Raw genomic sequence first — 18,150 nt, 5'->3', positions numbered from 1 at the left:
ACATGTTGAAATATGTGATCTGGCCAGGCGCAGTGGCTCACGCCTGTAATCCCACCTTTGGGAGGCTGAGGTGGGTGGCTCATGAAGTCAAGAGATCGAGACCATCCTGGACAACATGGTGAAACCCCATCTCCACTAAAAATACAAAAATTTGCTGGGCATGGTGGCACGCACCTGTAGTCCCAGGTACTCAGGAGGTTGAGGCAGGAGAACTGCTCGAACCCGGGAGGTGGAGGTTGCAGTGAGCCAAGATTGTGCCACTGCACTCCAGCCAGGGGATAGAGCAAGACTCCGTCTCAAGAAAAAAAAGAAATATGTGATCAACATGTGAAACAATCACCAATGTTAGAGGTAGAGGCCTAATGGGAGGTGTTTGGGTCATGGGAACAGATCTCTCATTAATAGATTAATGCCCTCAGGGGAGAGGGGTGAGTTCTGCTATATTAGTTCCTATTAAAAGTTCCCTCAAAAGCTAGTTGTTTACAGAAGTCGGGCACCTCCCTCCTCTCTTACTGCCTCCTCTTTCACCATGTGATCTGTACATGCTGGCTCCTTCACCTTCTGCCATCAGTGGAGTCAGCCTAAGGCTCTCACCAGAAGTAGATGATGTTGACATGTTCTTTGTACAGCCTACAGAATTGTGAGCTAAATAAACCTCTTTTCTTTACAATTATCCAGCCTCAAGTATTCCTTTATAGCAACACAAATGGGCTGAGACAGACCAACGAGAGGGTTTGCTTCTTCAACAAACAGTGCTGGGAAATATGGATATTCTCATGCAAAAGAATTAAGTTGAACATCTACCTCAGATCATACACAAAAATTAACTCAAAATGTCTTTATGAGTTAAATATAAACATCTAAAACCACAAAATCTTAGAAGAAAATAAAGAGGTAAATCTTCATGATCTTGGATTTGACAATTATTTCTTAGCACCAAAAACAAAGCAATGGTAAAAGACTGAAAACTTTTACTCTCATGTTAGGAACAAGTAAAGAATATCTGCTTTCACCACTTCTATTTAAGGTAGCACTAGAAGTTCAAGCCAGAAAAATTGGGCAAGTAAAAGAAATAGTGTCCAAATTTAGAAAGTAGTAAGATTATCTTTGTTCACAGATTATATGAACCTATATGTAGAAAACACAGATTCCACCAGAATATTGTTAGAACTAATAAAACTTCAGGAAAGTAGCAGGATACAAAGTCAACATACAAAAATCAATTGCATTTCTATACACTAACAAGGAACAATCTGAAAAGATTATGAAAATAATTCCATTAACAACAGTATCAAAATAATAAAATACTTAGTAATTAACCAAGGAGGCAAAAGACAATAAAAACTACAAAACATTGTTGAAAATTTAAAGATGAGACAAATAAATGAAAAATTATCCCATGTTCATGAACGAGAACACTTAATATTGTTAAGATATCAGCAACACACAAAGTGATCTACAGATTCAATGCAATCTCTTATCAAAATCTCAATGATGACTACAGAAACAGAAAAGACCACCCTAAAATTCATTTGGAATCTCAAGGGACCCCAAATAACCAAAACAATCTTGAAAAGAACAACAAAATTGGGTGACTCACACTTCGTGATTTCAAAACTTAAAACAGAACAACAATAATCAAAACAGTATGGTACTAGCACTAAAACAGACTCAGACCTGTGAAACAGAACAGAGGGCTAAGAAACAGGCCCTCAGATATGGTCAAATAATTTTTGACAAGGGTGCCAAGACAATTTAATGAACAAAGAACAGTCTTTTCAGCAAATGGTAACGGGAAAACTTGACAGTCACATGCAAATGAATGAACCTAAACTTTTACCTAACACCATGTACTGAAATTAACTCAAAATGGGTCAATTACCTAAATGTAAGATCTAAAGCTATAAAACTCTTAGAAAAAAACACAGGATAAAAGTGTCATGACCCTGGATTTTTGCAATGACTTATTGGATGTGACTCCAAAGTCACAGGCAGCAAAAGAAAAAAACAGACACACTGGACTTTGTGAAAATTGAAACATTTTGCATGTCAAAAGACACTATTGCCAAAGTAAAAATGCAACCCATGGAATGGGAGAAAACATTTCCAAATCATATATTTGATTGAAAAACAAACTGATATCAAGAATACATACAGAACTCCTCAAACTCAACAGCAACAACAATAAAAAACAATTCAAAAACGGGCAAAGGACTTGAACAGACGTTTCTCCAAAGAAGATAAACAAACGGCCAATAAGCACATGAAAAGATGCTCAACATCACTAATCACTAGGGAATGCAAATCAAAACTACAACGAGATACCACGTAACACACACTACAATGACCACTATATCACAAAAACAAAATGATCAGAGTTAGAGAGGATATGGAATAACTCGAACCCTTGTGCACTACTGGTGGGAATGTATAATGGTACACTACTACTGTTAAAACCACTGAACTGTATACTTAACAATTATTCAAATGACAAATCTTCTATGTTTTTCCCATAATAAAAAAGAATTGGAAAAAAAATGAGACTCTATACGCATTTTTTTTTAAACAACTGAAATTAAAATGGGTAACTGTGTCAAGTACTGGTCAGAATATGGCATAACTGGAACTCTCATTCACAGCTGGTAGGAATGTAAAATATGTAACCAATATGAAAAACCATGTGTAAAGATTAAACATGAACCTATTTTCAGATGCTACACCAATCCACTCCTAGGTTTTTATAAAATAAAAATGAAAGTACACATCTGCACAAAGACATATACATGTATTGCCACAGCAGCTCTATTTGTAATAGACACAAATTGCAAAGAAAACACATGTCCATCAACAACTGACTGGGTTAACAAATTATGGTATTTCCATATGGAAGGAATAAAAAGCAAGGAACTACTGACACACACAACAGGATGGAAGAAGTTCAAAGTAACTATTATGAGGGAAAGCCAGAGGAAAGAGTAGATACTGTATGATTCCATGCACAAAAAGTTCCAGAAAATGCAAACATCTATACGGATAGAAAGCAGATCAATAATTAGATGAACAGAGTTGAATGAAGGAATTAATTACAAAGAGGAATTGTGTATTATGTTCATGGTACTGATAGTTTCAGGGACATATGAATGTCAAAACTCACCAAACAGAATAGTTTACATATGTGCTGCTCGTTCTCTATCAATTATACCTTTATAGAGTTGTAAAAATAATAGATGGCTCATAGAATTATCAAAGGGATAAAATATTACACCTACTAAGTTTTAAATGAGCCTCTATGCTCTTATTCTAGAAGAGAATAGACATTTGAAAAACATTACTTTCTATTACTATTATATAACAATCGCAAAAAAGTACTTAGGTAATTAAGTCAACATTTAAAACTCCTATGATATACCTTAGCTTCTTCTTCTTGTGCTTTTTTCACAATTGCTTGTAATTGCACTTCTCGCTTAAATTCAGCATGAAGTAATTTTTCTTCCATCATCCGGCGTCGCTGATCTAGTAATTCTTCCTTCCACTTCCGGACATCCTTCTCCTACATACAGTGAATTATCACATCATTAATTTCAACATACACAATCATTTAAAAGAAGTACAAATAAGTAAATGGCTTATAAAGCCTGGGAAAATGTGTAGGATCATACCTAACAATTAAAGACACAGACTATGACGCTAAACAACCTGAATTCATAATCTACGCTGGCCACTTACTAGCTGCATAATCTAGACAACTTTTTTAGCCTCTGTCTCAGTTTCCTTGTCTGAATAATAATAGTACCTAATTCATAGGGTTATTTGAAGATTGAGTTAATGTATGTAAAACTCTCAGAACAGGCTTACACATGCCTCTACAGAAATATGTGCTATTATTCTTACACTGTTACCATGAGTATGTTTAAAATGAATATAGTGTATATTTCTTATCCTTATAAGCTTTAACATCTCTATGATGTAACCCACATTCAAGAAAAATAAGTAATTTCATCCTAGAAACTAAAAAATGACATCCAACAAATCACATTATTTGCATAAGAAACATTCTCTAAAGGATTAGAGTGGGTTTCACCTACAAAATAAAGATAGATATAATAATTGCTATTTAATGTTGTTTTAAGAAATTAACTCCTTAAAATTTTAATTCCTTGAAACAGCCTCAAATAGAATAAACAAAAGCTTGTTCTGTGCTCCAGGAAATAAGATTCACCACCAATGAAAATAAATTACAGAAAATCAGAAATTGGATCAATATGTGTGGGAAAAACTAACATTTTAATTGAATTTTTTCTCTAAACAATGTGTTGAACCATCCAACAAAGTACGATACAAAAATAGCACTATACTAAGAGCCAGATGACATGTCCTAAAAGCCTTATCTCTGCAAATTATTGGTTGTGTAACATTGGAAACAGCCTCTGCTAGATTTTTTTTACCTCTATAAAATGAGGGTTGATACCTGCCCTGTGTACATCACATTTATTGTGGTGATCAGATGACATCACTCATGTGAAACAGTGTTGAAAACAATAATCTATCACACAAATGGAAGATGAAATTTGCCATTAAAATTAATTAAAGGGATACCTACACTGAGAAAATAACCAAAAAATATCTGAACTCTTGTATACTTTCATTAATCTATGATTTTCTTGCATGAATACTCAGAGATCATATTTAGATATATGAAAATATGCTGTAATTTTGCTGTTAAGAAACACAGTAAGAGGAGAATTGTTGTGTTAGAGCACTTCTCTTAAGCTAAAATTAAAACACTGACTCCTATAGAACCCCACAAGAGACTGCTTTTCATATATAATTTGTTCATCTATATGACAAATTCTTGAGAGTCAAGAAAAAAAAAATCACAGAATTTTCTTACAGACCACTTTACTGCAGTACAAGAGAATCCTGCGTTACCTAATACATTTTCATAAATATTCAGGTTATGTCAACCAACTATTTCTCCCAAATTTAAACTACACACTAAAAGTAATCCAAATAATATGCTCAACCTATGCATATTTATACTACTTTCTAGTATCAGAAGGTAACAAAATAGCCCTTAGTCCATTTTGAGTTGATTTTTGCATATGGTGTAAAATAAGCGTCAATTTCATTCTTTTGTATGTGGAAATCCAGTAATCCCAATACCCTTTGTTGAAAAAATTGTGCTTTCCCCATTGTATGTTCTCAGCACCTTTGTCAAAGACCACTTTCCCATAATTGCATGGGTTTATTTCTGGGTTTTCCATTAAGTTCCATTGGTCTGTGTGCATATTTGTATGCCAGTGCCAAATTGTTTTGATTACTACACCTTTATAATAACATTTGTAGACAGTGTTATGACCATAGCCTTTGTTCTTGCTCAAGATTACTTTTGATCTTTGGGGTCTTTTGGAGCTCCATATGAATTTTAGGACTGTTTTCTATTTCTCCAAAACAAAATGGTTGAGATTTTGATAAGAGATTGCACTGAAACTGTAGATCACTTAGGGCTATATGGACATTGTAATAATATTAATTCTTCTAATCCATGAACACAAATATCTATTTACTTGCTGTTTTAAATTTTCTTTCATAAATTTGTAATTTTCACTATACAAGTATTTACCTCTCTGCTTAAGTTAATTCCTAAATATTTCATTCCTTTTGTTGCTAATAAAAAGAAAACTGTTCCCTTACTTTCTCTTTCACACAGTTCATAGTGTATGGAAACCTGATTTCTAAGCTGTTGATTCTATATCTTGAAACGTTACTGAATTCATAACTATTTCTCAAAGTTTTTGTGGAATCTTTAAGATTTTCTATGTTTATGATGTTATGTACAAATAGACAATTTTAATTCTTTCCCTTCCCATATAATGCATTCATTTCTTCTTCTTGCCTGGCTGCTTTTCCTTGTATTCCCAGCACTGTGTTGGAGAGAAATGGTAAAAGTAGGCATGCTTGCCTTTTACCAGATCATAGAGAAAAAGCTTTCAGTTTTTCCCAATTATGATATTAACTATGGGTTGTTTATATATGGGCTGTCTTAGTCTGTTTTGTGCTGCTATAACAGAATATCAGAAACTAGGTAATGTATAAAGAAAAGAAATTTATTTATCATATAATAGTTCTGGAGACAGGAAGTCCAGTATCAAGGTGCTGGCATCTGATAAGGGCCTTCTTACTAAATGAACCCTGGAGGAAAGCAAGAAGGCAAGAGAGGGCAAATGGGGGCAGGGGCACTAAAGGAAGCTGAATCCAACCTTTTATAAGGCAACCACTCCCGAAATAAGGACCCACTTCCACAACAAGGTATCAATCCATTCCTAAGAGCAGGGCCAACATAACCTAATCCCCTCTTCACAGACCACCTCTTAATATTGTTACAATAGCAATTAAACTTCAATATGTGTTTTGGAGGGGACAAACATTAAAACAACAGCATCTTCCTTTACTGTGTTGAGAAAAGTTCCTTCTATATCTATTAAGAGTTTTTTTCATGAAAGAATGTTGAACTTTGTCAAGCGTTTATCCCACATCTATTGAGACACTCATATTTTTTGCCTTTCATTGTATTAATGTAGCATATTGCATTTACAGATTTTAGTATATTTCACCATGCTTACATTACATTCCAGAGATAAATCCCACTCAATCATGGTATGATTGTTAATGTGCTCTTGAATTTGGTTTGCTAGTATTTTAAAGAGGATTTTTGCATCTATATTCGTCTGGAATATTGGCCTGTGGTTCTCCCCTTTCTTGTGTTATCTCTGTCTAGATTTGGAATCAGAGTGATGCTGGCCTCAAAATACAAGTTTGGGAGTCATAAGAGACAGAAAAAACTAAATTGTTTTTCCTACTCTCACCTACAATACAGTAACAATTCTGTTCACCAAGATTTTTAGGGTTTTTTTTTCTCACACTGACCACTTCTCTGACACCAGCTAGCTGTCTTATAATTCAATCTAATTCTGACATTTTCTACCTGTTCCCACAGATTAAGGGCTCACTCCCACAAGACTGCCCCACAACTTCAGATGCTAATCACAAGTCCCAAGTTCTGAGCCATACTTCTGACAAACCAGCTATAAATCTGGCACTCTCACAACTGTCTCCTCAAGTTTGATTAATTTGCTAGAGTGGTTCACAGAACTCAAGGAAACACTTTACTTATTATTGACAATTTATTACAAAGGAACTCTTTTTTTTTTGAGACGGAGTTTCACTCATGTTACCCAGGCTGGAGTGCAATGGCCCGATCTCGGCTCACCACAACCTCCACCTCCTGGGTTCAGGCAATTCTCCTGCCTCAGCCTCCTGAGTAGCTGGGATTACAGGCACGCGCCACCATACCCAGCTAATTTTTTGTATTTTTAGTAGAGACGGGGTTTCACCATGTTGACCAGGATGGTCTCGATCTCTTGACCTCGTGATCCACCCGCCTCGGCCTCCCAAAGTGCTGGGATTACAGGCTTGAGCCACCGCGCCCGGCACAAAGGAACTCTTAAATGATGCAGACAAACAGCCAGATGGAAAAGACGCCTAGGGCAAAGTGTGAAGAAAGAACATGAAACTTCCATGCCCTCTCCAAGTGTACCACCTTCCAGGCACTTCTACATGTTTAACAACCCAGAAGCTCCCCAAACTCTGTTCTTGGGGTATTTAATGGATACTTCATTACAGAGGCATGATTTATTAAATCACTGGCTTTAGCCATCAACTGAACCAGGAGGTCAAAGTTCTGGTAACCAGCACCAATTCTGAGGCTATCAGGGACACTACCAAGAGTAACCTCATTACAACAAAAGATGCTCCTATCACTCAGCAAAGCCCAAGGTATTTAGAAACTCTGTTTCAGATGTACTGTTTTCTTACCACTCAAGAAATTACAAAGATCATAGAAGTTATCTGTTGGGAACCAGGTTCAGAGAACAAATATTGAACAAAAAAATTCTCCGGCTGCTTCTATCTACCAGAGTTTTAGGAGCTCTATGTCAGGAAGCAGAGGCAGAGACCAATAGAATATTTCTTTTTTTTTTTTTTTTTTTTTTTTTGAGACGGAGTTTTGCTCGTTACCCAGGCTGGAGTGCAATGGCGCGATCTCGGCTCACCGCAACCTCCGCCTCCTGGGTTCAGGCAATTCTCCTGCCTCAGCCTCCTGAGTAGCTGGGATTACAGGCACGCGCCACCATGTCCAGCTAATTTTTTGTAGTTTTATTAGAGACAGGGTTTCACCGTGTTGACCAGGATGGTCTCGATCTCTTGACCTCGTGATCCACCAGCCTCGGCCTCCCAAAGTGCTGGGATTACAGGCTTAAGCCACCGCGCCCGGGCTAGAATATTTCATATTTCATATAAATGTTCCCTCTTCTTTTATTTTTCAGAATCGTTCAAGAAAGGTTGGTACTACTTCTCCTTAAATGTTTCTTAGAATTCATCAGTTAAGCCATTTGGCCCCGGGCCTTTATTTTTTTTTTGTCAGCTTCTAATTACTGATTGAATCTCTTTATTTGTTATTGGTCTGTTTAGGCTCTTTATTTCTTCTTGATTCAGTCATAGTGGGTTGTATATTTCTAAGAATATATCCACTTCTAAGGTTATACAATTTAGCAACATATAATTATTTGTAGTAGTTCTTTATGATCCTTTTTGTGTTATCCATTATAATGACTCTACTTTCATTTCTAATTTATTTTCTTCTTTTTTTTCTTAGACTAAGAGTTCATTGATATTTTTAATCTTCCCAAAAAACCAACTGTTTTGTTGATTTGTTTCCTATCATTTTTCTCTTTTGCATTTCAATTATTTCTGCTCTAATCATTATTTCTTTACATATAGTAATTTTGGGGTTAGTTTGTTTCTTCTTTTTCTAGTTCTGTGAGTTAGAAAACTAGGTTGTTTGAGATCTTTCTTCTCTTCTAATGCAGGCATCTATCACTATAAACCTCCCTCAGAGTCTTGCTTTTGCCACATCCCACAAATTTTAGTGAGTTATATTTGTTTTCATTTGTTAACGTATTACTTAAATTTTCCGTTTCCTCTTTTACCAAATAGTTGTTCAACCATATAATGTTTAGTTTTCACATTTTTGCTAATGTTCCTATTTTCTGTTATTGATTTCTAGGTTAATTCCACTGCGGTCTAAAAGATATTAGTACGATTTCCATCTTCTTAAATTTCTAAAGACTTGTGTTGTGACCTTACACGTGATCTGTTCTGGAGAATGTTTCATGTGCACTTGAGAAGAATGAGCATTCTGCTGATTTGGGGGTAGAAAATCTTATATATATTTCTTAGGCACATTTAGTGTACAGTGTTGTAAGTCGGCTATTTTCTTACTGATTTTCTTTTTCTTTTTCTTTTTTTATTGTGATCCCTTGGAGGAGAAGAGGCATTCTGGTTTTTGGAGTTTTCAGCCTTTTTGTGCTGGTTTCTTCCCATCTTCGTGGATTTATCTACCTTGGGTCTTTGAAGTTGATGACCTTTGGATGGGGTCTCTGAGCAGATGTCCTCTCTGTTGATGTTGAAACTATATCTTTCTGTTTGTTAGTTTTCCTTCTAACAGTCAGGCCCCTCTGCTGCAAGTCTGCTGGAGTTTGCTGGAGGTCCACTCCGGACACTGCTTGCCTGGGAAGCACTGGGGGGCAGGGGGGGCACGGCTGCAGAACAGCAAAGACTGCTGCCTCTTCCTTCCTCTGGTAGCTTTGTCCCAGAAGAGTACCCACCAGATGCCAGCCAGAGCTCTCCTGTATGAGGGGTCTGTCGGCCCCTGCTGGGAGGTGTCTTCCAGTCAGGATACACGGGGACCAGGGAGTCACTTGAGGAGGCAGTCTGTCCCTTATCAGATCTCGAGTCCTGTGCTAGGAGATCTGTTGCTCCCTTCAGAGCTGCCAGGCAGGAACATTTAAGTCTGCTGAAGCTGTGCCCACAACCCTTTTCCCATGAGCTCTGTCCCAGGAAGGTGGGGGCTTCATTTATAAGCTTCTTGATAATCCCCTTTTTGTTTTTGTGTTGTTTTCCTGATTCTGTACATTACTTATCTGTGTTCTCTTACAGTTCACTGACCATGAACAGTTATTCCTGGATCTTCATTTGTTTGAGTTGCTTGCTGGATATTTATTGTGTTCCCTTGGTGGTGTCAAGTTTCCCTGATTTTTCATGTTCCTTGTATCCTTGCATTGCTGTCTATGCACTTAAAGAAGCAGTCACCTTGTCCATTCTTTGAACTGGCTTCAGAAAGGACAGTCAATTGCTCAGATGGGAGCACTGACTTGGGGGAAATGTAGGAGCATACAGTTGTACTAAGCCTACTGGCACACAGAGTGCCAAAGTGTGGGGAAGTAGAACTCTTGGTCTGTATGTATGCACTGGTATGGCAGCTACAGGGTGTAGGCAGTGGCTGCAGGCAGCACCTCTGTGTTAAGAAGTGAGCACCCCTGGCTGGGTGGGAACCAAGGCAGGTGATGGCAGAGGCCAGGTGGAGTTTGGTTGCAGGCATACATGTGGCAATGGGGACCATGGCCAGCTGTGGCCATGTGTATGCATGGCTATTTGGCCAGCTGCATATGGACATGTATTGACAACAACTGTGGGAAAGGGCGGTAGCTTGCATTCCTATTGCTGAAGGGGTTGGCTGCAGATACATAAACAGAAGTAAAAATCAGAGCCAAGAGCAAGGACCAGAGCTGACCATGGGAAAACACACTACAAACTGATAGTGTTAGGCTCCAAACTTGTCCTATCAGGGCTTTCTACACTTCAGACAAATCTCCCCAAGGAAACCCGCTGATGAAAATGGCAAAAGACAAGTTCAGGTTCAATAATCCATGCTAACCCTGCAAAATATCAATTTACTAGATAATTTCAAAATGACAATTTTTTATAGCTAACCTTCTTGGATCAACAGATTAAAATGTCTTTATTTCCTAGCAAATCTAATTATTTTTATGGTTGTTTTAGCTTCTCTCAGACCAGAAGTGCGGTTGAAATTAAGCCCACCAACTTCAGACTATCATTATTTCCTAAAAAAATTAAAACTCACCCTTTCTAACAATTTCTGAAGCTTTAATGTTTTCTCTTCACGTAATTTTTCCCTTAGCTGCTGTGCTTTCATTTGTTTTTCTTCATGTTTCTTCTTAGATTCTGCAATTGTTCTATCAATACAAACAAACAGACAAGAGACATGAAATGTTTACATAAGGCCAGAAAGAGTGTTCTTTAGACTTCTTAGTTCTTCAAGTATGCAAAACTAATTTGCCCCAACATTTCAGGAAAGCTTTGTTACTTTCCAAAGGATCTGAAACTGTCCTAAAGTAATATGCCCAAAAATGCCATGTAGCAATTTTATTTAACAGCCAAGAGTGGCTGGTTTCCTTCCTGTGGCCCATTTCAAATTAAGTTTCAAATGCCGGACCTTTTACGAGAGGGTGAAGAAAGTTTTTCATGCATGTGAATTCCATGTCCTGGAGGTCTAGCAGGTTCTTCTTCTACAATGTCCCCCCAGGATGTATTTTGGCGCCAAGACTCACGAGCTGTTCGGAAAGGAAAAAAAAATAACTATTATTGTTTAACCACATAGGTCGAAAGAACATTTGAGAACAAACTTTTAAACCCTGTACTACACATCCAATATACATATACACAATACCTTCATAATCTGCAAGGACATCATTCCAGTCCATGGACATACCACAGAAAGATACACTCCCACTGCCCATGCTGGCCTAAAATATAATAAGAGAAGTTGAAAAAAAAATCTTTAAACATAATTATAACTTTAGAAAATGAACTATACATGAAAATGTCCTACCTATTGTTAATATATTTCATTTAACCAATAGCTGAAAACCAGAAAAAAGATAACTACCAGGACAATCATAGTAACTACCAACAGCCTATAAATTTTAAGAGCCTAGCAACCATTAACAGCAGAGACAAATGAAATAAATTTAAGAAATATACTGGCCTTATCCTATTATTATGTAAATACTACATATACAAAGCACATACTGAAAAATTAAAGTTTAATAAATGAATATGTGCAACACTTAGTTGTTTTTATTCTTTAACAAATTCCCATCATTAACATATATATCCTAAGCACTTAGTAACAGAAGGCAGTGTATCATTTGCTTTTTTGTTAATAGAATACAAAAGTAAAATACCTTAGATTCCTCTTCACTCTCTACAAATTATAATCTGAGTAATGATGAGTTCTTACTTTAAGTCAGATTCAATTTTTAATTTTTTTTTTAATAGAGATGGGGGTTTCACAATGTTGCCCAGGCTGGTCTCAAACTCCTGTCCTCAAGAAATCCTACCGTCTTGGCCTCCCAAAGTGCTGAGATTACAGGCAAGTGGCACCACGACCAGCCCAGACTCAATTTCTAGACTGGTAAAATAAGAATAACAACTTCTAACTTGTCAACTGTATCATACCTGAAAATGCTTAGTTAACAGTAAAGTGCTAACAAAAGATTTGCTGCTGTTTATCATATAAGTCTAAATCACCCTACAAATAATAGTTATTATTATTGAAGATGATTTTTAAATAATTTTAAATAGGACTAGATGGACTCCAAGTCTTTCTGGATAATTTTGTTTCTAAATATAAATTTTGAATAGTTAACGTTAAAAAGTCTTAAAGCTCACAGAAAAATCACTGTCATTGTCCGTTTCAATGTTAATATCATTGTTTTCTTCAGCTTCAATTTCTCTAGTTAACTGTTCTTCTTCAGCAATAGCACTAGCAATGGCTTCTTCATTGGCCTTTTCTAGACGATCTGCTAGCTCTTCTTTTTTAGCAAGGACTTCTGCCATGGACTATAAAGTTAAAAACACATAAACAAAAGAAAAATCATCACTTGACTAGAAAGTGATCATTTTTTATGTTCTAATCATGAACTCAACAATATACATAGAATAGCATTGATCTAGAATCAGAAAACCTGGAGTTCTATATAGGCTCATCCACTTACTAGCTGTGTGCCTTAGAAACTTCTGAAAAACCAAGAACCTACTTGGTATTCCACCAAATGGAACAATAATCAATGACTTACCTTATTTACCAGACAGTTATGTATGAGAAACTGTGAAGTTATATAAATAACAGGTATTATTAATGACAAAGTGTGAATTTCATTTGAGTACCAAAAATCAAAACAATTACAGATTGAATATACTCATTAAATGTAAAACCAGAATAGTATACTATAATGGGAACATGGAAAGAATATATGCCATATTGGTAATGATGATCTCTGAACATACATAAACCTAACTTTTAAAAATGCATTATAAGTAATAATATGCAGGAGAATCATTAATTAATAAATCCTCATGAGATGCTAAAGATATATACTATAAATCCTAAATCCAACACTGAAATAACAAAACAAATATGTGTGGTTAATAAGCCATCAAATGAGACAAAATGAAATTATGAAAAAATTAAAAAGGGAAGGAAGAACACAATTAGAAGAGAAAACAAATAGTAAAACGGTAGATTTAAACAAATTATATCAATATTTACATTACATGTAAATATAACATGTAATAGGCAAAAATTATCAAACTGGATAAAAAATCAGATTAAATTACATGCTTCCTATAAGAAAAAAAATGGATTACAGTAAAAGATCTACAATAACTAAAAGAAAGCTGAAGTATTAACATCAGACACAGATTTCAGAGCAAAAAATATCACCAGGAATAAAGAAGACCATTTTATAATAATAGAAGAGTCAACTCATCAAGAGGTCAAAACAATCCTAAATGTTTACAGACCTAACCGAACTTCAAAATATATAAGGCAAAATCTTATAGAAATGCAAAAATAAATAAACCTAATGAGAATGTAAAATGATTGGAAAACTGTCTGGCAGTTGCTTAAACATAGTTAAACATAGAGTTCATATAACCCAACAATTACGCTCCTAGATATATATCCAGGAGAAATAAAAATGTGCCCACACAAAAACTTCTATGTAAATACTTAAAGCAGTGCTATTCATACTAGCACAGTAGAAACAACCTAAATGTCCATCAACTGATGAATAAAATGTGGTATACTCAGTGGACTATATTATTTGATTACAAAAAGGAAGAAAGTACTGAGACAGACTAAGACATGAATGAACCTCTAAAACATGCTAAGTAAAAGAAGCCACTCACAAATAATCACATATTGTATTCAATTTCTATGAAATGCCTAAAATAGGCAAAAAGCATTGTAGTGGTTAACTATGGCGGGTGTGCATGGAGTGAAAGGGAGTAACTGCTAATGGGCACTGGGTTTCCTTTTTAGAGTGATGAAAGAATTCCAAAGCTGATTATGGTGATGGTTGTACAACTCTGTGAATATACTAAAAAACAACAGTAAACTTGAAACAGGTGGGTTGTATTATATATAAATTATTATCTCAATAAAGTTGTTAAAAAAAAGAATAGATTCACAGTTACATTCAGTGATTTCAGTACCCCTCTCTCGGCTGACAGAAAAAGTAAACAAAAAACTAGTAAAGGTATAGAAGACCTGAACAATACTATCAATAAAATTGATCTAGGTATTTTCTCAAAAGAAATAAAAACGTGTTCACCCAAAGATGTATACAAAAACATTCATGGCATCTTTATTCATTTAAAAAAAAGACATAACTCAAATGTCTCTGGGCAAGTGAATGAACAAACACTGTGTTACATGCACATAACAGAATACTAGTAATGTTAATGAACAGAATGAAATATTAATACACATAGCTACACGGATAAATCTCAAAATAAACATGTTGAAAGAAGCCAAGCAAAGCCTACACAATTCAATTTATATAAAATTCTGAAAATGCACACTAATACATACTAAAATAAAGCAGAACAGTGTTTGCCTAGGAAGGAGGTAAAGGGAAGGGCAGAATACAAGAATTAAAAAGGAGAGGGGGAAAACCTTTGGTGGTAATCATTATGTTTATTATCTTGATTACAGTGATGGTTTCATAGATGTAAATACATGTCAAGATTTATCCATTTACACACTTTAAATGCGTAAAGTTTGCTAAAAATCAATTATAACCTCCATAAAAGTTTTAAAAATATAAATGCTTCAGCCTCAGTTTATATATGTGCTCTGGCCTAAAGCCTAGGCGTTGGTATCTTTTAAAGCTTCCTTTCCCCCTCTACCATGCTCCCTGCCCTAAAACACACAGATTGTGCCTAGGTAACAGAATGGGATGGAGAAGTTTAGAGGAGAGACTATTTCTGTGCATTATAAGCTCTTCTCTATAAACCCAAAAGCACTATAGCAATTAACTACTGTTAATGTGCCATAAAACTCTGTAAGGAACAACAATTAAAATCTAAATATCAGAGTTGAATACATGTAAGTTTGCAGACAGTGAGCTCTCACATGAGCCTTCTCTGTTTCCTGTCTCAATTTTATCTTTCCCCAGGCTGTAACATTTCTGTTAGTTAATATCTGAAGACCTGAAAATATTCTAACCTTGTAGAAGAGTTTACAAGTAAAATAGTGATTCAATTAATCATTTACAACTTTAACTATTTTCACATGGTGAAATACAAATAAAATATCTGCATATATCATTAGTTAGAAATTTTCTAAAATTTCAATAAATATTGAAAATGTTAGTAAATCCAATGCAAGCTGGGTTTTATAACAGTACACATTTATAATGGTGGCAAAAGTTGACCTTAGGTAGAAAGATCTCACTGTGATTGTTTTTTGCAAAAGTTTCTATTAAATAAGCAAATGGCAGATAACTTTAAACAGCTATGTGACAATACCATACTGAGAAAGAATAGAAAAAACAGTTGTCTCATCACTACAGGAATTCTCTGTAATTCTCCACTTAGAAACTAAACAAAAAGGTGCTTATCTAGAGCAACCCATAGAAATGTTTCTGTCAAAACAAACCAAAAAGTATTCTTAAGACCTCTAAGAATACACGAATATTCACATTTAAAGCAGAACTTACTTTCTTTCAAGTATGCAAATTCCTCAAAATAACCAAAAAGTTTTATGACTCTGCAAGTTTATATATGTGATAAAAATAAAAATAATGAGGTAAGAATTTTTTATTATACTTTAAGTTCTGGGGTACGTGTGCAGATCTTATAGGATTATTACATAGGTATACACATGCCATGGTGGTTTACTGCCTCCATCCCCCCATCACCTATGGAGGTAAGAATTTTTAATTATTTCATGCTTATTTAAGTATGGGATACTTTTCCTCTTTTAAAATTTGATTCTCACAGAATCAGACTGCAAAATATACAATTTGATATCCAGCTACCAAAACAACAAAAAAAAATTACCAAATTTCACCACATACAATAAGCTTACTACTTATTTGACCATAATATGTTCAAAATTTAAAAATATTCATTACCAAAAGACATAAGGTAACAATTGTTCTACTTTATTAAAATAATTTAAACATTTGTTTTTTATATCACTATAATCTTTATTTTCCTTTTTACGCTTAACCCATATCAAGTTTCATTTCTATTCTTATCTCTATAAAATGTATAATTTTACCTAATACCATCTGCTGTTAAGATCTTTCAGCATAAGGCATTAAATTTTAGAAGAAACTAATTAAGTAATTTTTCACAGCTTTTTATATGTGCCGATTTGGAAAGTTAGTTTTTAAACAAAGTTAGCATGATTTATTCTGGATTATCCTCCAGTCAAGTATCTTGATACTAAAATGAGCAATAGGAAGAGATGGGTAGAAATAAGTTGTCATCTAAAATCATAAACTTATAAATAATCACAAATCAATGCACTTTTAGAGATTCTGGAATAGGGATGGTAAATAAATCTCATCTTAAAGACCAACTCCAAGCAAATGAAAGTAGCTGTCTAAAGCACTCTGTTAAGAAAGTTTTTAAAACTAAGGCTAGCAGACACCATTTCCCATCTATCAGAATGCTACGTGTAGCAGGGAAGACTTTATTGTTACTGATTTAGATTCTTAATTCTTGGCTAAAGGTCATTTGATCAAATCACATACAATGATTTTGAACAAGTCACTTAACTCTCACAGTCTCACTTTCTTCCTCTAAAAAACAAGAATCTCAACTATATGAAAAGATTACCATAAGAATAAAATGTTAAAAAAAAACAACATATATAAAAATGCTTTGAAAAGTTATTATTATTGGGCTTTATGCCTCTTAAATATATTTACTCAGAATTCTGATAAGTTGTTCTTACCAAGTTAGCAGCACTCACATTTGAAATATCTGAAGGGTCCATTTCATTTTCTATTCTTGCTTTCTCTCCTGGAAATTTTTCTTCATTTACTTGCAAAGGAGGTGTACTAGCTTGCTGCGTAACTGAAACACACTCTGTATCAATGTGGACAGTAGATATTTCAGAAGTTGGTGTATAATTGTCTTGAATACTGCCAGAATTCTTCACATCATCCAATGTAGTCACTGTGAACTAACAAAACATTTATAGAATGAATCAGAGATAATAAAAAAATACCAACTATTCCACTCTAGAAGAGATATTTTGCTTAATCTATTAACTGTAAAGAGGTACTTGACTGGATGACAAAATTTACTTATCCTTTTTGTATGTTTTAAGTGTAACAAAAGGACAGGGATCATTAAGCACAAATTTTACTTGCATGCCTACTATGTACTGGGCACTGTCCAAAATATTCTAAGAAATTAAGCAATTTATACGGTAATTTTCTTGTAGGCCAATTTGTGATGAATATTTTGCATCCCTCACGAATGAAATCTAGTCACAAGTATGAGGCATTCATTGTGTTATACAACCAAAAGTATTCACATGGTCTTTTGCAAAAACAGTCTAATACCAAATGAGGACATTCAGCACTTTTGAAAAAATCCTAGAACCAATTTTTACCCAAAATATATTTGGAGGGTATTTTACACAAAAAAGTAAAACTTGTTCTCTTCAGATAATACTAACGTGATCTCAAAGTATCTTTGATAAAAATTCATATGGTGCATGATACCAATTCTCAGATCTGAAAGAGAAAAGTATGATCTAAGGGTAAAGACTAAAAGCATGCAGTGTCTCATTACGAGAGTCATACACTTTAGATTTAGATATCTTCCCTATTCCCTTTTAGGAATATTTAATACCAAACCAAG

At 34.9% G+C, this 18,150-nt stretch overlaps 1 protein-coding gene across 3 annotated transcripts in view; it reads right to left on the bottom strand.

The window, feature by feature from the left end:
• The window catches only part of SCAPER (S-phase cyclin A associated protein in the ER), a 537,506-nt gene that overhangs the window by 391,397 nt on the left and 127,959 nt on the right, over positions 1-18,150 (bottom strand). For 2 of the 3 annotated variants that reach the window (XM_032267297.1, XM_032267298.1), the window contains 6 exons: positions 17,252-17,464; positions 12,652-12,822; positions 11,648-11,723; positions 11,414-11,531; positions 11,042-11,153; positions 3,410-3,550 (listed from right to left, as the gene is read on the bottom strand). In XM_032267297.1, coding sequence (XP_032123188.1) covers positions 3,410-3,550; positions 11,042-11,153; positions 11,414-11,531; positions 11,648-11,723; positions 12,652-12,822; positions 17,252-17,464 — 831 coding nt within the window. Of the gene's footprint in view, positions 1-3,409; positions 3,551-11,041; positions 11,154-11,413; positions 11,532-11,647; positions 11,724-12,651; positions 12,823-17,233; positions 17,465-18,150 lie in introns of all 3 variants that reach the window. The other variant, XM_032267296.1, reaches the window with a different exon arrangement.

Source organism: Sapajus apella, unplaced genomic scaffold (assembly GCF_009761245.1).
Source record: "Sapajus apella isolate SASKATOON/1434 unplaced genomic scaffold, GSC_monkey_1.0 scaffold168, whole genome shotgun sequence".
Taxonomy (NCBI): domain Eukaryota; kingdom Metazoa; phylum Chordata; class Mammalia; order Primates; family Cebidae; genus Sapajus; species Sapajus apella.
Note: the sequence above shows the minus strand (reverse complement) of the source record. Positions and strands in the feature narration are given on the sequence as shown.